Genomic DNA, 25,112 nt, shown 5'->3' on the forward strand with positions numbered 1-25,112 from the left:
AAGCAACTGAACTGAAGTCAACTGTAATACAAGAAGCTTGAGCTAAGAGCAGCATGGGGAATGTTCAATAACAAACTGAGGATCCTAAATAAAGCATGATTCACAGACACTAAGTGAAATGATGGTACTAGACTCCATTTATTTTACTTAAACTTATAAGAAGATATTAAAGTATTACTATATTGGAAAGTGGCCACATGCAGGCAGGCGCACACGCACACACGCGCACGCACACACGCACGCACGCGCGCGCGCACACGCACACACACACACACACACACACACACACACACACACACACACACACACACAGCTAGAGACATATACCAGTACAATGAACTGACAGGTCATTATTCAGACAGCAGCAGTGAGCTCATTTACTAGATCCTAAAGTGAACTAAAGGAGTCCTCATGTAGGTTCATGTAGGTTCCCTTCCCCTATTTGAAGCATTAAAGAGTCCTCACACCAAGCTAATTTAAAGGTTTAGTTTATACCGTTGAGATTTCTGCAAACTCCACAATATTAATGGCAATGAACTACAAATTTTAAATACTATAATAAAAATAAACAGTCAATAATTCTATAATGCATCAGGAATTTCAAGTAACTCAAGAAAACAAAACTGAAGTAAAAGCATATTTATATTTAGTAAGTTAGGGAACATCTGAACTGCTGAGAGCGGGAAAGATTAGCTTTTATAGTATGTATACAAAAGCAATGGAACAAATGAAGACACAAACTACTACATTGTTGTAGCACTGTAAAAGCTGGGTGCATTTTATTGACAATGACATCCTCTTTCCTATAGCCTGGCACACAACAGTAATCAGTTACTAAGCACAGGAACAACCTAGTATATCTCAGAGTCTCCAACAGCAGACACTCCATCACTTAGCAACTGTGATTTCTTGTCACATGTGGCAGAAAAAAACTGAGTGACAGGGTAAAGGCACGAAAAGGCTGATCTCAGTATCTGGAGCCCAGGCTACTCTTCAGATAGTGCTTAGAACAAACACTAGCAGAGCAAAAGCAGCTTTTAAATAACATGTCCAAAACTTGAAGATGCGACTGAGAGCAACAATGACTCTGAATTGAGCTAAGCTATGTTAAGAGACTTAGTTTTATAATCTATTCAGATAAATGAAGCAGACGTGTGGTTAAGAGTACTAAGGTATCCTGTTCACTAAGACCTTCACACTATATACCTCATGCCTACTTAAAATTTTATCTTTAAAGATATTAAAATGATTTCACTCTTCTTTACCACAGTGAAGAGTTGAAACTAAAGCAACAGCAGTTTCCAAAGCATGCAAACACAAAATAATCACCAATTATTCATCCCAAGCAGCATTTTCAGTGAAAAGAATGATGTCTCCAGGATCCTTTTCTCCACTATGCCATGCCTACACACCTCAGATAGCCTTTCCTTGAGTGTTTTAATGCTAGCCAACTTCAACTAATAAAAGATGAAATGAGACACATTCTACTGGGTTATATGTAAGTTTCCAAGTGCAAAAATACTCAAAGCCCAAGCTCCACCCCATTAGTGAATTTAAATGGTTTTATCACCCCCACCCCAACCCCTGCCAACATGCTAGGGTTAAGACTATTTTAGTCATTTTGAACATAGAAAGCCAGGTTCTAGCTGACAGTCCACCCTCACTAAAAGTAACAATATTCTGTAGTTTTAAAACATACCTTTTGTGTTTATTAAGCATAATTTGTTTAATTTCTATAACAGAGGCACAGGTTTAGTGTTTTCGAAAGATAATACTTGATGTTATAATTCTTTATCAGCATAAAGTAGTGTCTGTAAAAATAGCCAGAAAGTACTAATTCACAAGTATATGTGGTGTACATAGAAACCCTGTGAAAGGTATAAACCGGAGGAAATATAGTACAGCTCTAAGGCTTCTAAAAGTAAACCACCCTTCAGACTTAACAGAACTTAAAAAAAAAAAATTGCTTAAACATATGAATTTAAGACTTTACTTTATTCAGCAAAATCATTTATTTACAGTGGGGAATGCTGGTTTGATTTTGTCAATGAAAGAAACAAAGTCCGACAGAGACAACACTGCACTGCAACTTATTTCTGTAGCAGGTGACCAACTGTTTCCTTACCTGTTGTCAGGAACTTCAAGAGCCACAGCATCACAAGGACACTGCTCTAACAACACACCACAGGTCCAGTAAAACCCTGGGAATTTTGCAATGCAATTACCAACTTTTTCTTTTTTTATAAATGCATAAAAAAACAAAAAGTCAGCAAAACCAGCATTATGACATAGTAAACAGAGTATAACTCCGAAGTCAGTGGTCAGTGAACACCTTACCAGACCAGCTAGTCACCAAGTGACCCGCTTTTCAGCAGACCCAACCAGTACAGAATCTCAACAGGTGCAAAATACACCACTTCTAGAAGACAGCAATGATCTGATAAGGACTTGACTTAATGGAGGAAAAGAGGGAAAAATAAAGGGATTGCAGAGCATAGCCCCTATTAGAACAAGCTAACTTTCCAGATTTTCCAAATTAAAAAAAAGAAAAGAAAACAAAAAACAAAAAAAACCACTTCAACATGAAGCTACAATACGAAGTTTTTTCATTTTTCTTTGCAAAAAGTTCAGAGTTTGCCATTCAATCCTGGGTTTTTAGTGAGAAGGACAGTTTTGGCCTGGACTTCCCCTTGCCCAGGATAATTTTTTGTTCTTCTTTTTGTTGACGCTGTCGTTCTTGTTCTAGTTTCATCCTTTCCTCATGAATCTTTCTTTGTTCTTCAACAATTCTCAACTGTTCTTCAGCCTGAAAGTTAAAGTAAAAATAAGATCCATCAGTCCTGTCTCTCAGTATCTTCCGGCTACCAGGTAATAACTTACAAATCTAAACATACAGAGACCAGTAGAGAATAACAGTTAAGAAAGGAATTATTTAATTAATCCTACATATTTTCTCTATTTAATTTATTTAAAAAATGTGTTTTATGGACTTCATGCCTTGATCACACACTTGATTCTGTCTTGATATACCATCAAGATTAACCCATTATCTAAAGCCATCACACAGACTTAGTCCCAGATATGGTATCTACTCAATTACTGTATTTATAATTAGACATATACAAGAATTGTAGTTAAAAATTCCCACTATGTTTCTATATTATTAAGTCAACAGTAACCAAGAATTTAGCCAGGCAGTGGTAGATCTCTGAGTTCAAGGCCAGCTGGTCTACAGAGTATTCCAGGACAGCCAAGGGCTACACAGAAAAACCCCATTTGGAAGAATAAAATTAATTGTTCTAAGACACAGTTTCTTGTAGAAGAAAAAATTAGCAAAGGTTTTGACCTAGCTGATTATAAAATGCTATCTAATTTCCAATCAGCTGCAGAGTTAACAGCACCTTTGATCTCAAGCAGCTGACCTGCCACCTGCACAGCTCTTTACAGAATTTCCTTCATCGCCATGCAAAGTCAAGCTACTCTCCCAACTATCCTACTAACACCTTCTCTTAAAGGACATTAGGAATCACTTGGCTGGTAATTCTGGATATTATGGTGGGAATGACACCCAAAGGGTAAAAGACAGGGACAGTGCCATGATAGCCTGCACAACAAAGAATCAGCACCTTTAATTTCAACAGTGTCATTAGATAGGTTGTTTTAGCCCTTGAATATTTCCATCAGTTACCAGCACATTCTCCCATTTTTTTTTCTCATCTGACTTTGACCTAAAACATGCACTGTCCTTTGAGCCCCTCCATTTCCTTCCAAAGTTACATTCGCAGTCACTGCTTCTGCCTCATTTTACTTAAAGCTGTTTTTAAGCTGGTAACCAACAATAAATCCAGTGATTTCCCATTATTTGATTACAACTTTCTGTCCCCTCAAGTCTATCTTCATCCACACAGTGTCTTGTATACAAATCAGTAACATTCTCTGCTCATCACCACTCCTCTGGCCTCACAGTACTATTTTTTCAAGTAAAATGCAATGTAGCTAGAGGCCTTTGGCACAGGATGGAAATGACTATTACTGTTATGGAACACAAAACATGAAATTGTGTCCTGTGGGCATCAAAATGGCAGTAGTGTTGTAGTGTAGGCCTGTAAGCATAGCTACAAGAGGAAAATGGGAGGAACTTAGCAGCATTCAAGGTGGGCCAGATAAAAACTCCAGAGCCATGATGGCCACTGCATTCTCTGTCCTCCTTAGGCAACTGGTAAACCACCAACTGAAGCGATCCAACAGCCTCCAAACTCTACAGACTCAGTATGTAAAATACTCCACCCTTTCTTAAAATAAGCCCATCCTTTGAGAGTTAAGTTCTTTTTTCCCCTTTCCTAACTAATTGTTAAGATCACATTTATTTAGTCAGAAGACAACTTACAGGAGTCACTTTTATTCTTTCCGTCACAAGGATTCTGAACAGACAAACTCAGATCACTGGGCATGATAGCAAGCACCTTTACCCATCTTCTGGCCACTTTTTTTCATTTACTTGAGAAAGGGTCTCAAACCATAGCCCAGGCTGACCTCAAACTCATGGTAATCTGATGGGAGCACTGTGATAACTCCTAGGCTTTGTCCTGCCCTGCTGTCCCCTGAAACAATCCATCAGCTGGCTCATGACCAAGCTGTCCACTCTTCTGCTCTCTTTGGCTTTAGGTGTATTTTCATCTCCACTGACATCACACTAGTTAATTGGTACACATTCTCTGTGCACCTAAAATGCTGAGACTGTTCCCCTGTACACAGTACTGAGGGACCCCTTTGCCTTCAAATTCCCAGTGATCTCTATGAAGAAAAAAAAATACTGCTTAACTTCCAAAATTACCATGTCCTGTAAGTGGTAAGACAGCCACTAAAAAATTACCTTCAATTCACTATCTTCCCTAGATTTATCAATGATCACAACACAAAAAGAATGATGTATCTGGGGCTGAGGAGATGAATCTGTGAATGAAACCATTGATGAGGACTACAATTCAGATTCTCAGAAACCACATATAAATGCCAAACAGGTGTTGCAGAAATATCTGCAACAAGCTGCCTAGTTCATCAGGTTAAGTAGAAGACACCCATGTTAACTTCCGACCTAAAACCTTCATGCTAACTATCCATGTCAAATAAACCACCTATCTGGGATGCCAGCGCTAGAGACTGAGCCAAGGTGTATCTAGTAAAAGCTTTCTTCCCATGTGTGTATGCACTTGTGAAGCCTTTGGCTATTTAAACACTCAGACTCAATCCTACCTCAGTTGAGCCTATGAAAGCATTAGGATCTTGTGAATGAGTAGAAAAGAACAGCATTATTCCACGGAAACCCTTTAACATCACAGATATAATTTCCGATCCCATCAGTGTATGACTGACACGCTGAAGAGCCGCTAGGTTCAAAGTTACTTTATTAAAATTTACTCAACTATTTCAGTTTCTGGAATTTTTCATAAATATCTATAAATGTGCAAAATTTATAAATATTGAATGTATACAAGGCAGGTCAGGCTTGATGCTATCCTCGATGACTTCTTTGCTTTGCTTTTGGGACCCCCTCTCAATGAGCCTGGTTAGGCCTAGAAGGCTGGACTACCACGTCAAGCTAACAGGCCCAAGGATATTCCTTGTCCCCACCTACCCAGGCTGAGATTACAAGCTTGTGCTGAAGGACACGTGTGCTGGGGACCACTTTCAGATCTTCACGCTCACACAGCAAGCTCTTTTCTAACTGAGCCATGTTTCTAGGACCCCAGATTCATAATTTTACAAAAGTATTTACTGTATAGTTTGGAATGATGGCTAAATAACGAAAAAAAAAACAAAACAGGGATGGTAGTGGTGGCTGGAGAGATGGCTCAGCAGTTAAGAACGGTGACTACTTTTCTAGAGACCTAGGCTCAATTCCCAGTAATCTATATGATAGCCCACAACCACATAACTCTATTCCCAGAGAATCTAATGCCCTCTTCTGTTCTCCTTGGACACCGAACCTATGTGGTGCATAGACACACATTCAGGTAACCACTAACAGATGTAAATAGAATATTATTTAAAAACAACAAAAAACAGAACTAGGGAGACTGTTCTGGGGGTAAAGTGCTTGCTATGCAAAAATGAGAATCTGAGCTCAGATCTCCAGCACTTGTGTAAGATACTGGATTCACTGGCTGGTCCACATCCAGTGCCATAGGAGTGGAGCTAGGAAGATCTCTGAGGCCCACTGGGCAGTCATAGTCTACCTGAAATGGTTAGTACCAGGTTCTTAAGAGAGTTTATCTCAAGATGATTGGAAAGGCTTACATAAGACACTTAATATCTACTTCTGGTCTCCTCGTGTGTGCCCATAGATGTGCACTCATGCATGCACACTTAAAATAAAACCATGACATATTTATATATGCTTGAACATGCAGTCTAAGCACTCTGGAAAAACAAAATCACAACTTGAATGTCTCCTTTGAAGGTGGACAAATTAAGGTTTAGACAGAGGAACTTAATAACAAAGCAAAAAACAAGACTTTAAATGTGATCACATTTAAGGCAAAAATTTTGCTTTAGCAACTCATACTGTACTGAGCTCAAGTGTCAGCTTCAACAGTCCACGGTACAAGGCACCTTGTGAACTGCTATACTACAAGAGGACTGCCATATCTCAGGATAACCTAGCAATAGGATTAATCTCCAGCAGCAGACACAGACAATTAGAAGCCTTTCTTTTTCAGTGAATTAACACAGAAGCTGAGCAGGCAAATGCCCTGCCCATGCATTCACATTTCTTAATGTTAGTGCCGCTAGCTTCACATTTCTTGACGAACGGAATCCTCAAACACAAACTCGATGAGCTCACCTTCTTTATTATCAGGCTCCCCAGTGATGGAAAGTTAGTTTGCTATCTAGTCTATCTGTGAGCCTTGCCAATACCTTACTGCTATGTATTTTCCTAAGCCCCAACTTCCTTTAATGAACTTCCCAGCCCAGCCACACAACGTGTCTTCTCCCCTGCTTGCTCCCCGTGTAACCAAAAGGAGTATCAGAATGTGGAAGAAAAGAGCACAATACCCACCTTACCCACAACAGTGGACACCTCTGAGGCCAAGGTTAGTGTCCCCTACACTGCAGTCATTAAGACCGCTGTTTCTAGCCAGTATGCCTAGAACCCTGCATCTCACTGCCTTCAAGTGACTAGTGAAAAGAAGTCACAAAACTAAAAGAATCTGAGTGTAAGGCCAGGTTGTTCCTCCCAGCACCTCCTGCAGCATCTTGTTTATCAGAGCCTACCTACACAACATAATCTGCATTCTTTTTCTTGGACTGTCTAAACTCTGTAACAATCTAAAAGAATGCTTTTTATTCCTAGTGATTAAATTCTGTAACAATCTAAAGAAGAAATACTTTTCATCCATAGTGATGAAAGGGACAAGAGGAAAGAATTGAAGATTGCACCAACAGGCCCCATGCCTTCCAGATTTTAAACCCCCTAAGGTGTAAAATTTGATTGGCTCTCAATTACTTCTAATTCCTGTGTTTATTTTCCTCCCTGGAATATATACACTAATATAAATCTCATTTTTGATATGGGAATGTTTTTTAAAAAATTAGTACCATGCATGGAAAAGCACATCCAGCCTTTAGGCAGTCAAGACAAGTGGTCTTGGATTCAAGGTAACCTTCAGCCACAAGACCCTTCCTTAAGCAAACACACTAAAACTGTTTAAATGCGACATGCTGGTGAAACTTTTATACACTTTTCTCCACGTTTTCATCTACAAGCTTAGAAAAGTAAACAAAACAAACACAGGTGAGTATGGGGTACCAAGCCTGTACACAGGCTAAGACACAAACAAGCCCCTCAGTTATGCTGATCCTGATCTTCCTAAGGAAAATGCTGCCATCTCCTTTAGAGCATTACTCATACCATCTAAAGGAGAACACATGCTCACTGCTTCTGAAACCTTTTCTCCTCAAATTACTTATAAACTCCTAAATCAGTTTGAAACTTCGATTCTAGATACTCCAGGAGATTTTGCATTGCCTAAAATGAGGGTCAGGTGTGAGATTTGAGGAATATTCTCACAGCCTCAAAGGCCCTGCTCTGTAACACTGACAAGAAAAATGTCTTTATGTGCTAACATTTCACATTAAGGGCTGGAGAGACAGCTCAGCAGTGAAAAGTACTTTTGTGTTACTCTTGCAGAGGACCCAGGTTCAAATTCCAGTGACCACAGGGTGGTTCACAACCCTTTATCAATTCAGTTCCTGGGATCTAAATAAAACCCTCTTCAACCAGAGGCACCAAGCATACATGTGATGTACACATATACATGCATATAGAACAAAGTGAATAAATGAAATAAACATTAAAATTAAAAAAAATACAATTTCACATTTTAAAAGAAAACACTCTCTATATAGATATCTCTTTTCATCTATGCCCCACATTCTTTGTCTTGGGGAAACTTTTTCATGTACACTGTTATTTCCTTCTAAATGTCTGCAGCTTCCTTCAAGGCCTAGAGCTCTAGAGCTCCCTGGCACACTCATGTTCAGGTTCCCCCATCTTGTTCCCTCTAGGTCCCACTTGGCAATTTGACCAATTTATCAGTTCTCTCTAAAGCATCTAACTGCTACTCTGTGGACATAAGATCATCTTCTCACTTTGTTTCTCTTCTAGTCACTCCATGCAATGCCAACACATTCGCAAAGATCCAAACATCTGCTTTTATACTGTTTCCAAATACATTAACAGAAGATTAATCAGTGTTTTCTTCCCTGACTTCTCATAGAGAAAACCCACCCCCCCCCATCCTGATTTCTTAGTCACTTCATTTCATATTAAATTACACATCTGGTACCATCTCCTGAGAGGAGTATGCAAAGCACTATTATCTAAACTAGTGCCTACTCTAAAATGTCTAAAGTGAATTTTGGCCTATGTGTGTGTACACACACACACAGACACACTTATACCTTAAAGGTGCTTTCTTTCCAGTTGTGTGATTTCCTGTGTCTACTGTATAAAAAAAATTGTTTAAAAAAAATCATCACAGTCTGCACTGTTTAAAGCAGCACAGGATGAGAGCAGCAGGTCCTCAGTGGCATCTTTGGAGCACAGTCAACTCTCCAGCCTCTGACTAAAGTAAGACTCTGTCCCATTCCAACACTAACCTTTAAGGCCACTATCATCAAATCTCTGTTCACCTTCCCATGAACATTCCCCCTGGACAGACTTCTGTGCGTTTTCAATCTCACCTAGCTGACTTTGCTGTTAATGTAATGCCCTCAAAAACTAAGTATCCTAAACCTCTCTTGCAGCTGTACTAGAACAATAAAGATTGGGGAAATGTAAAAAAGAATTTTATTTCTCAGTTCCAGGTCAGTATTCAACTCAAGATGCTGGTTATCTAGTGAGGAGCCTGTGACTACATCACACTACATGACAAATCAGCATTAAGAGAGAGTAAGATGGACTCACAACCTCAAGACCTAAGTACTTCAATAAAGGTTCTACCCTCAAGATCAAAGTAAATTGCACTTTATAAAGTCTTTCAGTGAAAACAAGCATTCAAACAGCCATCTCCAATTAAGTCACCTGCTACACTGGGACTCTCTCTCCCCACCATTCCTTTCTAGATAATATTCCTTCCTGAGTATCGCTGAGATGGCCTGAGACCTATGCAACAACACATGCAAAAAGCTGTCTAGATGCAAAATCTTCTTGCTAGAGCAAGTTCATCTGTGTCCTTACAAAATGCAAAGGTTTTTGTGTTTGGCTTACAGGCATATGTGTACACCAAAAGTATTTGGTGCCCATAGAGGTCTGAAAAGGTAGTGGATGCCCAGGGCTGCAGTTACAAAGAACTTTAAATGGCCAGGAATTGAACCTATATTCTTTTCAAGTGTAAAAACTGTTCTTGCCTACTGAGTCAACTACCCAGCCCTTCACCTTCTGTGATTATCTTTTGCAATCGGTAGCCTGAGACTCTCCTAAATAACCAAGTGTGCTAATTCCTTTTAAAGGTATTTTATTCTTCAGCCTTCTTTTGCTATTTCCTATGGGAACTTAGCCTTACCTTCTGCACTTGGTTTAGAATCCCTGTGAGTTCTAACTTTCGCATAGCTGTAGGACACAACTTAGCTAGCTAGCTAAGGACCAGAGTCTTCCCTCCAGTTTCAAATAACACATTTTTAACACTCCTGAACACTAAAGCAGCACCTGTAAATAATCTACATTCCTACAGTCTTAAAAAACAGCAACATCTATGTATTTCCTATTACGTGCATCAAAATCTTCCAGTTTCTGCACGATTTCAAGGGAAGCTCAAAGCAAAGCTTTATTCTGGAGTCTAAGTGCATGTGTCTTAGTTAGGGTTTTACTGCTATGAAACGACACCATGACCAAGGACAGCATTTATAGGAGGAGTTGAGAGTTCTATATCTTTTTCAAGGGCAAACAGAAGAGGTCTTCCAGGAAGATAGGATAAAAAGCATTAATGCCCACACCAACAGTGACACACCTACTCCAAGAAGGCTATACCTCCTACTAGTGCCACTCCCTGGCCCCTATGAGTCTATGGAGGCCATATCTACCCATAGCATAATAAAAATAGATTTAGCCCAACTTCCAAAGCCCCCATAGTCTACAACAGTCTCAACAATGTTAAAAATCCAAAGTTCAAGGTCTCTTCTGAGTCATCCAAACACTTAACTGTAATCCCCAAAGCAAGACAGGAGGAAACCAGTTAGGCAAACTCTTTAAACTCTGCATCTCCATGGCTGCTGTCAAAGTGGTACTCAGATCTTCAACTCCTTTTTTAATCTTTGTTGACCACAACAAACTTCTTTCTCCTGGGCTGGTCCCACTCCCTGTTAGCAGCTTCTCCAAGCAGAAAGCCCATGGCTCTGGCATCTCGAAATTCTTGGGGTCTCCAAGGAAACTTCAGTGTTACAGCTTCTCCAATATCTGGGATCCACACATGATCTTCTGGGCTCCTCCAAAGGGCTGGCATCACTTCTCCAGCCCTGCCCTCTGTAACAAGCTCTAAACTCAGGTTGATCCACTCCACTGCTGTTACTATTCTTGGTGATCATCCTATGGTACTGGCATCTCCAATACACTGGGGTCTTCTGCTGCAACTAGGCTTCACCAATACCCTCTTCACCACCTCTCTTCATGGTGCCATGCCAAAAATACTTTGCATGACCCCGTCCTAGGCCATCAGATGCTGTACCTTCACCAAAAGCCTACTCTGGCCTCTTAGAGTACCAAGCCTCAGCTGCTCTCCATGACCACTTCATACCTTCAAAACCAGCACCACCTGCATGACTCTTACACATTCTCAAGTTCACCTGCAGCATGAGGTACAACCTTGGCTATCTCTGGAACATAGCTTTTTTGTGCTCTCAGAAAACACTCCCCAGAAGATTTCACCTCAGTGATGCTCTTCTTAATCACCACTAATTTCTTAAGCTCCAGCTAACCAGCATCAATTGTCCCAGTAGTTAGTCCCTTCTACTTTTGACTCTAAAGCCAGAGTCACATGGCCAAAGCTGCTGAGTTCTGTTGTTTGCTGGGGCTGGAACACGGCCCCTTGTTCTACTCCATTATCAGCAGCTTTCTGTTTTCCAGCTCCTTCACTGCCTAAGCTTGGCTGTCTTGAGACTTGCTCTATAGACAGAACTCCATTCCTGTCTCCTAAACACTGGGATTAAAGGTGTGGCCCACCCAGCCTGTACTTGAACTCATAGATCTGCTTGGCTTTCTCTCCTGAGATTAAAAGCTTGTACTACCATACCTGGAACTAAATTTAGCTGGGTGGGATCTTGCCCCGAGGTCACCAATCCCTTAATTCAATGTAATATCCTTGAACACAGGATTTAGCTCCATGTCACTTCCTGGTGCCCCTTTAATACTCAAACCATATTTTAAATATTTTTCCTTTCTAAGTTTGCTACGCTTGTTCAAAAAATTCTCTTCATGAGACTTAACCAAAGAACAAAATCTGTTAGGCTTTTTTGAGACTTTCTTTGGTAATACATATAAATCTCTTTACTTTAGCCTCAGGTAGACTCTTCAGACAAGGACAAAAAGCAGCCACATTCTTCACCAAAATATTACAAGAACAGTCTCTGGGCCACGTATTAAAATTTTTCTCCTCTGAAACCTCTAGAACCAGGCTTCCACAGTTCAAATTGCCCTCAGCAACAAAGTCTCTTCCATATTCCTACTAGGATGTCACATTAAGCCCTATTTAATGCATTCCATGGCTTTCCAAAGCCAAAGCCTCAAAGCCCACATTCTTCCAAACAAAAGCATGGATGGTCAGGCCTATCACAGCAATACCCCAGTCCCTGGTACCAGCTTCTGTCTTAGTGTTTCACTGCTGTGAACAGACACCATGACCAAGACAACTCTTATAAAGACAACGTTTAATTGGGGGCTGGCTTACAGGTTCAGAGGTTCAGTCCATTATCATCAAGGTGGGAGCATGGAAACATCCAGGCAGGAGGGTATGGTGCAGGAGCTCAGAGTTCTACATCTTCATCTGAAGGCTGCTAGGAGAAGACTGGCTCCCAGGCAGCTAGGATGAGTCTTAAAAGCCCATGCCCACAGTGACACACCTACTCCAACAAGGTCTCCTGACAGTGCGCTAGGCCAAGCACACACAAGCCATCACAACGTTTTTCAGAAAGCACTCCCTTCGAAGTGTCAGGAGGCCCTTGAATGCTTTGGCTTCTGTTGCCTCCAGGGGCGACATCTTCTAACCACATAAATCCACTCCTTTTTATTTTTAATGGAGGTAAGATCCCCCCTAATACACAGCCCCGAATGTCCTGGAATTGCTATGCACTACCATGCACAGGTAAAGACAACATTTTTTTGGAAATCTCACTCTGCTCTGTCCTCACTTCAGTTTCTCTGATTTATGTCATGAAGTTAAAGAAAAATCTCCCTCTACCTTACTCTTAAAAAAACACATATGATAATATACAAGAAATATTGAGAATAATCTTATTCTCATAACTCAATCACACCAGCAAAAAGCACTCCACTTTTTGACCATATAAAGCAAAATCCAAACATTCTCAGGACTAGGTATGGGGGAAGTATGAATTTCTGAGTCTACTATCCCATGCATTCAGAAATAAAATAGAAGTCTTTTCAGAGCAAAGTGAGCAATAATTTATAGTTAAGTATGTACATCTTTTAGACTTTCAAACATGGAATTTTTAACCTCTTACACAGTGATAAACTCAAAAGGGTAAGAATTAACCTGTTTCAGTATTAAATATCTGTCAACATGTACTTTGCACTGATTTCAAACCTTGAAGAACACCCACCTACTGAAAATTCATTATCCTAATGACTGCTAGCTTCAGTGATACAGAGATGGCTCAGATCAATCTCTACACTGCATGGGCACTAGACAGGCATAGGTGGATGCTGTGTTGCTTCCTGGTAACCAGTCAGAATACATCCCTCCACAGTAACATCTAAACTCTGCTGGTAACATGCCTGTAACACTGCACACAGGAGTTTGAGTCCAGCCTGGGATACAGAACTGAGATCTAGCTCAAAAAGAGCAAAACTAGAACACAAAATTCTGCTTCCTTTTAACACAATACCTTACATCTTTACAGGCACAGCAGGCAAAACCTGGAGAAGACATCGAATAAAAAAAAATTGTTTTAAATGCTTCTTTAAAAAACAAACTGGGCTGGAGAAAATGCTCAGTGTGGCTGCACAGCACTAGGGTTGGAGTCCATCTCTCTATCTTCATGGGAAAGTAGGTCCTGGGAGTATACATTCATCTGAAACTGAGGAGGAGGGTGGAGGCAGGCAGATCCCAAGAGCTTTACCCAGCCAGTCTGCTAAAACGATTAAGCTCCAGGTTCTGTAAAACCCCATCCCAATCAAATAAAAAACAAAAAACTACAAGTGACTGAGGGCTGGGCGGTGGTGGCGCACGCCTTTAATCCCAGCACTTGGGAGGCAGAGGCAGGTGGATTTCTGAGTTCGAGGCCAGCCTGGTCTACAGAGTGAGTTCCAGGACAGCCAGGGCTACACGGAGAAACAAAAAATAAAAGTGACTGAGGGAAACAAGCAGCACAACCTCTGGTCTCCACCGGCGCATGCATATTCAAACACACACAGAACAAACTAAAATTCTGCATTAATAACTCTAACTATTTTAAGATAGTTGCTTGTCAATTCAAAGTCAAAAACTAGGAGTGTACCTGCTCAATGAAGCCAGCTCACATTTGGATTTTGTGATTTTCATAATCAGATATGTATGTTAGTTACTTGTTTTTTTAATTAAAAAAATCTCGTGAGAAAGCAATGCATAGACTAGAGTTAACAGTGGCTTTCACAAATTTCATCTGACTAAATCTAAAATATCCCTTTTTACCCCATATTTAACTGTTACCACAGGGGTGCAGACTATAAAGTTAACTGAAAGGATGACTTAAATGCATTTTCCTTGCTAACTATCTTTATTCAGCTGCAAAAATAAAATGCATTACTTATATAAAAACACAAAACAAAACGTATAAACTGAAGAAAAGGTGTAAAGTTATACTTAGAAACACCAACTAAAGCAACACATTGGCTTATCTTTCTGTGTCTTAAAAGGTATGCATATGCTTTTTGTGAGCTAATGACCAATTATAATAGCAGATTTGCATCTGGCTACGTTGTACATTATGTCTCTCCTGTTCAGAAAAACTGTCTGGAAAAAAATAAAACCTCATTTGACTGGACAGATTTCACTCTTAAGAGAAAAGTACTGTGTGCAACTGCAGTTTCACATGTAAAATACATTTTATTTTATTTTGTAAAATACATTTCTGGAAGCAGAATTTAAGGTTTGTGGTATATACCTATGTATTTAAGCATTTTCTGAACCTTGCACATTCCCGTCTAAATCTGCAGGATCACCATGTAAGTGCTTCCTTCCGTTACTCTATATCTTAGTCAACACAGAGTATCTCCTAAAGAGTAAAAAACTCCTAATTTAGTCAGGTGGTGGGTAATAGTACCTGACTTTAATAGTCTTTAATACCAGCATTCTGGAGGCAGAGAGGGCAGAGAATCTGAGTTCAAAGCCAGCCTGGTCTACAGATCAGGCTCAGGGACAGTCAGAGCCACACAGAGAATCCCTGTCTGAAAAGGGACTGTAGACACACAGAACCTCCCCAGCTACATCAACTATGGTACTTGCCTGGCTGAAAAAGCAGCTGTACTTGCTGGAATTTATAATAAATATGCATGTTTATACACTGTAGAAAACTAGAAATAGGAAGCATTCTAGCTGAGGAGGTACCATTCACTAAAATTAAACTCACAAAAGTTGCTTGGAAAGAAGATAAGTAATTATGTTCTTGTAAGTAATTTAACATACTTATTGAGGAGACTGCTGATTGTAAAAGTTAACAACACTGGAATGTTTAAATGGTGTGATTAACAGGATATAATTGACCTAATTGTGGTGGGATGGTGTTCAGAAGCCTTCCAAGAGATATCTTTTCTGAGTTAGACCTTTGATAGAAGGCACATAAGGTAAAAAAGTAAGATAGTCAAGGCACTGAGTTAAGTTAGAAAATAGCATGTGTACTTCGAGACTATAAATTCAAAAGAAGTAAAATACGCAAATTGGCATATAGCACACCTGGAACTCCAGCACATAAGAAATAGAGGCAGAAGGATCAGGAATTCAAGTCTAGCCTGAGATAGGAGACTAAGGCTGGGGGTGGGTAGGCTAAAATGTACAATCTTTCTTCTGTCTAGTGATGGTGTGCTTCTGTGTCAGCTATCTAAAGAACCTGGGTGTTTTGCTTTTTTTTCTCGATGGCTGGTTTCCAGGCCTAAGAAATGTTAATGTTAGTTAGGACTGAGATACTAGGAACAGAGAGTAGTATATTTCCTCCAGGAAATGTTTTAAAGCACTGAAAATGTTATAATCCTCTCCAAAACTCAACTTCAAGTTCTTTAAAGTAGCCTTCAGACCCTCCTCAAGTCCGTCTAATGACTCAGCACAAATCCACTCATCTGGAGGACCCCACACGCCGCCACTCAGATGCACAGCACTCACCAGCTTGGCCTGTGCTTCTGCGATTTTCCGGTTATTTTCTTCTAATATCCGCTCCAGTTCCTCACGCTTTGCTCTCTCTTCCTCCTAAAGGGGAGGACATGTTACGATGTTAGAAAAATAAAGTGTTTACCTCTACAACAAATATTTACTAATCTTCCTCTCAACTCTGTTGATCTGACTTACAGGGTAGCTTTACAGCTACCTTTCTGTCTGACATATGATAAACTGTGCAGCCACTAAAAAATTGGTTTCTAACACTAGATTTAAATCATCCCTCCCAGTCCAAAACAGCAACCGACTAAACCCTCCCTAGTAGTCTCCGGGCAATTATTACTAGTACTTTAATATCACACAAATCAACAAGGACAACTACAAAACTGGATAGTATTTACCAAATTAAAAATATATATAAAATATAAATAAAGTGAATATTTGTCTCACCAATTATGGATACCTACGTATTCTTTACCTATACTCCTTTAATCAGCATTAAAAGTTGAGTATTTACTGTCTTGTCCAGTGTCCTGCAGAGTGTGCTCCTCGGCTGCCATACGCGCCAGCTTCCTCTTTAAAATGATTTGTACTGTTAGCTTGGCAATACCTGCATCAGCAGCTCAACCATTTATAAAGAAACAACATACAAGGAAGGCTGAGCTGAGGAATGCAGATGTTTATGGTAAGAAGGAACAAAAAATGTAATTCATCATTCCTAAGGCAAACAATTAATAAGAAAAATACATTTACTGTTAGTGAAAAATACAAATGGTAATCCATACTAAGGACTGTTTCCATGGGGCATGGACTTAACATCAGATGTTGACAATCACTAAAGGCAGCTTATATTGTTCATCTACAATCTGCACTGAAATTCAGGAATCCGGGGGATGCACAGTCAGGAAATAAAATTCTGTCATTTTTTTTTTTTTCTTGGAGAATTTAATGAAGTTTTATAATGCAAACTATATGAAGATTGCTTGATGGTTTGGGCAGTGTTCAGATCACAGCAGACATACTCAAATGATTTTAGTATTTGGAAAGACTGTCAGAGGATTGTGTCCGTGTTAAAAAAAAATGTTAATATGAAACAAAAAGCAAATGAAGAGAAAAAAATCTTGCTATGATTAATAACTCGCTACAAGATAGCACAATTACTCCAAAAATATCTCCATTATTAAGGGCATTGATACAAATAAAAATACCATACACTGAATTTTAGTCTGTGAAACCAACTACAGACAGGTCTATGTAGTTAAGACAGGACAAGGGAAATGCACTGTACAAGCAAAGCTTACTAGAAAGCAGAGATTTAACACAATGTCAACTTGTCCACAGTAACGCCAGGATGGAAAATGACAGTAAGTCATGTGCTCAGGCCGAATATTCACAGATTTATGTTCAAGAAAACATTAACTACAGATTCCCCGTGCCACACAAATGGAATCTGTGCGTTTATTAACAAACTGTGAATGGACACTCAGGGCTGGGAAGCGATTAGCCCTGAGTGCTTCTGTGACTTTCGCCACACTTTACGATCCTGGAGTAATCAGTGCAAACAAGCCATAAAGCTTCAGTAGCAAATTACTGTCTCACAGAAAGACATTTTCAACTTCTGCTCCAGCTGCTGATAAAACAAATCATGTGTTTAGCTTGACTCCAGACAAGGACAACCTGTTCCTTCAAAACTCTCTAGAGAAAAAAAGGAGTTGTTAGTAGGTACTTTAAAAAAATAAAAAATAAATCAAAAAGATGAACAATCTGGACATTTTTCCTTAAAAGATTCCTTGAAACACATTAGGAGAATGGAGGGCCTTATAACCAGAATGCTAGAATTAGTCCACTGTGTTGAAAGGATTTAGGGAAGGGATGAAGGATAACAGAAGGAAAAAAAGAATAGTGAGAAACCCTATGTATCAAAAGCAGGTGCTGTCACTCAATGTCAGGCCCTGCTCTCTGTAATCTGACTGAAGGCAAAAGCCTCTCACAGTCTAGGTAGCAGAGTGATAACAGAGAAGAAAATGCAACCGCGGGTGGATCTTTAGCCTTTTCCCTTTCCCACTCCCTGGTTCCCCCACCCTCCCAAAAAAGAATGTAGTCCTGCAGCCATGGCAAAAGTTTCAAACACTTCTCAAATACGTAAGCCAGTTCCATTGGATCAAAAATATCCTTGAATAAGTTTTAAGAAAGTAACTTTTAAGCACCAGTCAGCACTTCTGGCTAAAAAATTATCTTTCGCAGCCATGTAAGTTTAGATGAGAAAGGAATTAGATAGTCGCATTCCATCTCGTTCTGGACTGAGCAGGAGGCACACCTGACACTGAAAGTTTTGCCATGGACTGTCTCTACTTTCCAAACGACCGAGCGTTACCTCTCTAGCTTTTTGTGCTGCAAGCTCAGCTTGTCTCTGTCGCTCGAGTTCTTCGAGCAACTGCTTTTCCATGATGCGTTTGGCTTCTTCAACCCTTCGGAGAACTTCTCGCTCAATTTCATCCTTCCTTTTCTCCAATTCTTCTTCCACCCTTTTTGCTACCAATTCTTCCACTCTTCGTGCTGTTTCTTCCTCAATGAGTTTTTCTTCTATTTCCTGCTGCCGACTAGCAAATAAAAATAGAAGACAACTTAATATTTTAAAGAGCCTAAGAATTAGAAAACTAATTTTAAGCCCACTACTAAATCAATGAGTCTCATGTCCTTAATTGTATAGCTTATTTTCAAATCACATTAAAAAAAAAAAAAAAAAAAAAACAGCAGCCAGGATAAGTGATAGAGAAATTCAAATGAAGATAAAAATCTTGGGGTTCACACATTCTAAGTATAGAAAAGCTAGTTAGCATAAACAACAATCTAAATCACGATTTATTTAGGAACGGTAAATCTAAAACAGCAATCTGCTTCTGATGATACACTTAAGTCATTCTATCCAAGGTTGAGCTGCAGAAAGATGCATTCACTTTCCCTGCTCCTTAAGTAAAGAGCAGACAACAGGGAGACTACTCAGTTAACAGCTGTGGCCTTTACTCTGGGTTCTGAACTTCTAATTTTCTTATGCCTTTTCCTTCTTGGATATTTTATTTTATTTAAAAGTTGTTCTAGAGGCCAGAATAGAAAGGTAAAAATCTAGTGTATTATCAAAGCTAATAAAGTTTATCACTATTCTCATAATTTAAATCCCGCTGACACAGTATGCTTACTGACTGGAAATAAAATTTTCTCTAAAAACATCTATCAAAGGATTAATTGTACATTTTGACAGTCACTGGTCCCATATATCTATTTTGAGGTTGGTAGGAGGAAAAAACCTGCAATGATCTTCCATGTCTATTGGGTTAGATGTTAAATGATAGTATCTGGATAGACTGGAAGCATATAAATACTACACTGATCTTTTAACTATAGCTTCTAGAAAGTATTAAGATACATACACATCTTGATCACATTGTTTCTACCTAGCAGAGGGCTAAGCAATATTATATGCAGAATGAACAAATTCAAATGATGCATCTAAAGCCAAAAGAGGCCAATTTATTTTTTTCCCCCAAATTATCAAACTAACAAAAAAATTAACTTACAACTTTTACCTTTAAATCTATTTGACATATGAGAGTCATTCAACTGATATAAGACTTTGTATAGTCTGCTGTGACCCTTTAGCACTCTCATACACTTCAACTAAATTCCTACCCAAGGGCTTTTCAGCTCTACCCATATTTCAGTTTCTACACTTATCCTCTCCCTCCTTAAGACAGAGACAGAAGATAGGACAGTAAGTCAGGTTTTCCTCAAGGTCCTAGTTATTTCCAACACTGTGAGGGTGTATCTGTATCTTTATTATTTCCTTCCCAACTCCAATTTTCCAACAGTATATGAAAGCCTAAGGTTTTTAACTTCCTATCAAATAAATTAGAATAAGCCTTTTGTCAAGCCACTTGGTAACAGCAGATACCCTCTAAAATGATGACCTAGCCATGAGAAACAAAGACAATGAATAGATATCTCAATTCAATGGCAATCATACATAGAATGGTTTTTCTGTCTACTGAAAGGGAAAAAGAAAGATGGAATAAACTAGCAATTTTAGACTGTATTATGGGCTACATAAGGATAGTAACAAAGATAAACTACTGCATACATGTAAACTTTTCAGTTACTTCTATAAAATCAGTTAAATGTAGTAAAGTCTAAGGAACTCAGCTTTCTGTCTTCAGTAACTCAACTCTTAGTTATCAGGGTGAGGTAGAGCTGACTGCTGAATACAAAGGGAATAATGCAGCTCCCATCAAGACTTGACTGACAGAGACAGGCTGGAGGAGGGAGGAAGGCCCTAGGAGAGCTCATCAACAGGACACAAAATTCTCACTCACTTTAACAGGAATTTGGTAAAAATCCAAAAGACCCTTTTTTGGGTCAGGCAGTCAAGCTACCCCTAAGCAATACAGCAAGGTACACCCACAGATTTGGCTGGTATGACGAGCCAAAGCCATTCAACTTCTTCCAGCATAAGCCAAAGCAGCTTTACCTGTCAGCTCTGGCATTCCCAGTGATCACACCAACCAGGCAGGTGACAGGTAATGAACTGCTGAACTGAGGTGTCAAGTCTCCTAACTGTACCCAGAGGTTTGATAGTCTAAAGCAGAGCAGGAAGAGAACTGTCTGCCCCTTTTCGAACAGGTCTCCCTTTGTTTCTGGGAGAACTGTAAGGCACCCCAGCATGCTTCCAATAGCCTTATTTATGCTCCATAAATGAGGAGTGGGCAAGGTCAGGGCTTCTCAGCACTGCTACAAGCCTCACAAAACATAATTTTGGTTGTTATTTTCAATAAGATTAAAAAGGCATCTTCAGAAGCCAGAGATAATATTGAATCTATTTCTAGAGTCTATGGCAAAAAAAAAAAAAAAGTTAAAGTCCATATATATTATCTTATTCCCTTTCTACATAAAATTCAGAAAACCAAAAAGCACATACACAACACAACCAATTTAAGCACTAGTGCATTTTCACTGATGGCCAAAGTTAACAGGAAACCAACAATAACACCATTTAGGCCAGCCCTTCCTTAACAAACTTTCTCCAAAAGAGAGCTAAAGCAATTCTGGTTGTGATCTTACAGAAAGACTCATACAAATTCTCTGAAGCCTTTCCTCAAGAGCTGCTGCTCTCAGTCCCAGAATGCCCTGCTCACAGGTTCCTTGGGAAGGGGGAGGGGAGGTAGCTCAATCTTGTCTTTATTTGTTTTATCTCATCTGCAGAGCCCAGTGCTTTGCTAAGAATCTCCTAGGACAAGTTATTGAATCAAGATCAAGGTTCTATCAGGTGGCACCAGGTCCTCATTTTTCTCATGTATTTTAAAGATGGTAACTGATTAAATAAACCAAACCAGGGGTGGCACAATTCTTTGGTAACGTTAGGCGACGGCACTGCTTGCTATATAGAACTGACGCTGTATTTTAAGATCCTTAAAACAAGGAAACACAGTTCTTGGAATCTCTAGGAATTGCTCAGTAAGTACTAGTAAATACTAATTACTTCATACCTAACAAGGTACTAAACACTGGACTACTTAGTGTTTATGTAGCACCCCATTATTTTAAGCTCCTGTTTCTGAGGTAAGTTATAGTGACTTTAATGCACAAGATCAATGTTGCAGTGACATAAAGAACCTTAACAGACCCCAAAGCCAATGGGCTTAAATCTTTGGCTACTGAGCAGTTTCTCCAGGACAAAAGTGAGGCAAGGATGGGAGAGAACCAGCACCAAAGTGACTGAGACACGTCTCTGTGCTTGCTCCACCATTGTCTTAAAAGCGCTCAACTCCAAAAATATATAGATTCCCAGAGTAAATTCACTCAAAGTTCTTTACCCTCAAAAATGAGCTCTGCTTATTTGTCTAAGAATCATGAATTCCAGTTCATCTGGGATACTCTCAGGCTCCTGATTTGCAATTCAGATACACTAAGAACTGAAAACTGAGACTTCACTGGCTGGAGGAAGTTACTAGGCTAATGATACGATTTGCTAGAGGTTGTTCACTATCTTATTTTTTTCAGCAGTTAGTACAACTTAAAAGAATACATGAGAAATGTTAATACTGGTATAGTGCATGGATGAGGAATCATGATACTTGGCTGAGACTCGAGGGCAAGAGGAAGATCTGATTCCATTTTGAGCCATGTGAATTAGATCCTCAAAAATGTGAATAAATGTAAAGGCCCACCTTTTAATTATGTTATTGAATTATTTTAATGAACTAAGATTATAATTTCCTCTTGAATTATTCAGCAGGCTGTGCATGGACGCATGGTCAGTTATACTCAGTAGCACTGACTGACTCACTCTCACGCTAAGTACTAAATACTTGATAGCATCTCCAATCTTCACAAGAAAACGGGACTCCATTTCACAAATAAACTCAGATGATTTATTTAAGGTCTTGGAATTATACTGGTCTCCAATTATCAAGACATTTAACTTTGTCTTCATCTGACTCCAGACTCCATGAAAACATCCCAGGCACTCAAAGAGATTTTTAGTGTCACCTTGACCCATCCTGGGCTTTATACTGAAAATATACATTCCCTGAGGTTTTCTTCAATCCTTGGAACTAACTGCTCTTCTCTCTTTATATAAAGTCCCCATGGTATTCTATCTATTCCCCAGGTTTTATAAACACAAGTAAAGCCCTGTCACTACATTAGTCAGCTTTTTTATATATATACAGAACCAGAACCTAGGTGTGCCAAGGGCAGACTTCTGCTTTTCCCTCTCAACTACACTGCTTGGCAGTCTGGTCTCATTTTAGGCAACAGAAAGCAAATAGTAAGTTGCAGTAATAACACTATAAACATGACAGCTAACTCCAAAGCTTTGCCTGTAACCCACAATCAACTGTATGGACCCTAAATACTTTTTCAGTGTGTTCCTTTCCCATTCTAACAACTGCCCTTGACCACTTCCTCTACTTACCTTCCTTCTTCTGTTCTCTCAGGGATTCAGGAAGACAGCTTACTCTTTTGGTCCATATATACCCTACAGGCCTGACAGCCTGACCATCTCCTACCCTCCACTCCTGGTGAGATATTTCCAACTGATTTACTATTATATTATTACCTATCATCTGTCTGAGCTAGATCATAATATCAGAAAGAGCAAATCGATTATCTTTCTATAAACTGCACCTATCATTGCTTCTGGCAATTATTAAAGGCTCAGTAAACACTAGCAACTAGCTGAACGAACAAGCCAACAAGCATCTGTAAGCAGACAAACTTCACTTCCCTCACTCCCAAGGCACCACCTCCATTGTCTTTTCAGTGTATTCTAAGCAAGATATTAGATCACATTGGAGTAGTGTCTAATGGATATGCAGAATTTAGTATTAACACTGGCTGCCAGGCCTGTCCCTTTCCCTTCTCAATGCTAATGGCACGGTTGAACACAGACAGCTCTATGTCCCATCATTTCATCCTATGCTGCCCATGTGCAGAGTGATAATTCTAATTAGCACATCAAGTTTCCTTTGGTTTCACATGGAGAACTGTCTCAACTGCCACACAAAACTTTTTCTATGTTCTGCTAGGCTTTAGGCTTGTTCCAGACCCTGACAGGATTCTATGTGGCCAAGGTGTACTGAGAAACAATCTGGTAACAGTACATACAAGCCAAGACTCCAGTTCCACCTACAGTATTAGCTGTATTCAATCCCTTACCACCCTCCTAAGAACTTCTGAAAACCTGCCTACCACAAAATCTGCCTTCTATCTTTTTGTTGTTGTTTTTGCAGAAAATAGGAATCCCTACACAATCATATACACAAACTACCAAGTTCCCGCTTCATTCAAGACTTCTTCAAGTCTTCAGTTAAGAACTCCGGAAGCGATGGCTGGCTTAACTGGGAACACATATGCTTAGTATTATTGCTCCACGTGGCTGGAGGGAATGAGCACCTTTTCGAAAAGAAAACGTACTTCACAACGTACAAGTTCACTTTGGTTGGGTCATCAACACCTACTTTTACATAGAAAAGACTCCTCACTCAAAACCACGTGATCTTCACCCAAATTTCAAGTTAAGTCCCCTGACGGTAACCGGTTTTTGCCCAAAGTGAAAATCCGGTTAAGAGTATTCCGAAACTAGAAGCATTTAGGCGATCAACAGCAGGATCGAGCATGTTCACTAGAGGGACTGGGGCCAAGACAAAAAGGAGAGGGGGCGAAGGCACCCCGGGTGCCCGCTGGAAGTTTGTGCATCTGTCTTGGTACGACCGTAGAAAAGGAGGTTCCGAAAGGGCCCACACTAGGAAGCTAGGCGCGCACGGGGGTTGGACCCCTTCACAGGTGCCCTCCGCTCCAACGCCCCAGGCCCTGAGATGCGCGGCCCCACCAACCTCCCGCCTCGCGCCCTCAACTCCGACTTCCGGGCCGGAGCTCCCACCCCACTGGTCCCAAGCGCGCCCCCGCGCCTCCAGTCGCGCGCCCCTCACATTTTTCGCTGTCGCTCGAACTCCGCCTTCTTCTCCTCCTCCTCCCGTTTCTGCTTCTCGTCCAGGCTGCTGCGCTTGCTCACCGTGCGCCCGAAGATGTCGATGCGGTCGGGCGGGGACGAGGCGCGCTCCCGCTCGCGCCGGGATGCCGCCGCGTTGGTGGAGCGCGAGCGGGAGCGCGACTCCCGCCGCCGGTTCCGTTTGCTCTCCCGGGACTTGGAGCGCTTCCGCACCCGCTCCTTGTCCCGCGAGCGCGAGCGCGAGCGGCTGCGCTTCTTGTTGTGCTTGGAGCTCTTGGTGTGCTTAGAGCGGGACGAGCTCCGGCTCCGCGACCGGCCCATCCTCGCGCCGCGCGGCGCCCGCCGCCTGTCGCCCGCTGCCCGCCGCAGGCCGCCCTTCGCCGCTGGGAAGCGCGGCCCCCCGCCCGCGGACCCTCCGCCTCGCCCCAAGCGCACCCGCCACGCACACGGCCGCCTTCGCCGCGAAGGCCCAGCAGGCCTGACCCGGAGTCCCTAAGATGGCAGCTGTGGCAGCACCGGCCGCCCTTCCC

At 40.7% G+C, this 25,112-nt stretch overlaps 1 protein-coding gene across 1 annotated transcript; it reads right to left on the bottom strand.

Annotated features, from left to right (window-relative positions):
• Window positions 1–1,976: 1,976 nt before the first annotated feature.
• Window positions 1,977–25,112, bottom strand: Arglu1 (arginine and glutamate rich 1). The gene is made up of 4 exons (XM_034520225.2): window positions 24,563–25,112; window positions 18,454–18,679; window positions 16,089–16,172; window positions 1,977–2,806 (listed from the first exon to the last, which is right to left on the bottom strand). Exons 1-4 carry the CDS (start codon window positions 24,901–24,903, stop codon window positions 2,642–2,644), a joined length of 816 nt encoding a protein of 271 aa, XP_034376116.1. The 5' UTR covers window positions 24,904–25,112; the 3' UTR covers window positions 1,977–2,641.

Source organism: Arvicanthis niloticus, chromosome 16, assembly GCF_011762505.2.
Source record: "Arvicanthis niloticus isolate mArvNil1 chromosome 16, mArvNil1.pat.X, whole genome shotgun sequence".
NCBI lineage: Eukaryota > Metazoa > Chordata > Mammalia > Rodentia > Muridae > Arvicanthis > Arvicanthis niloticus.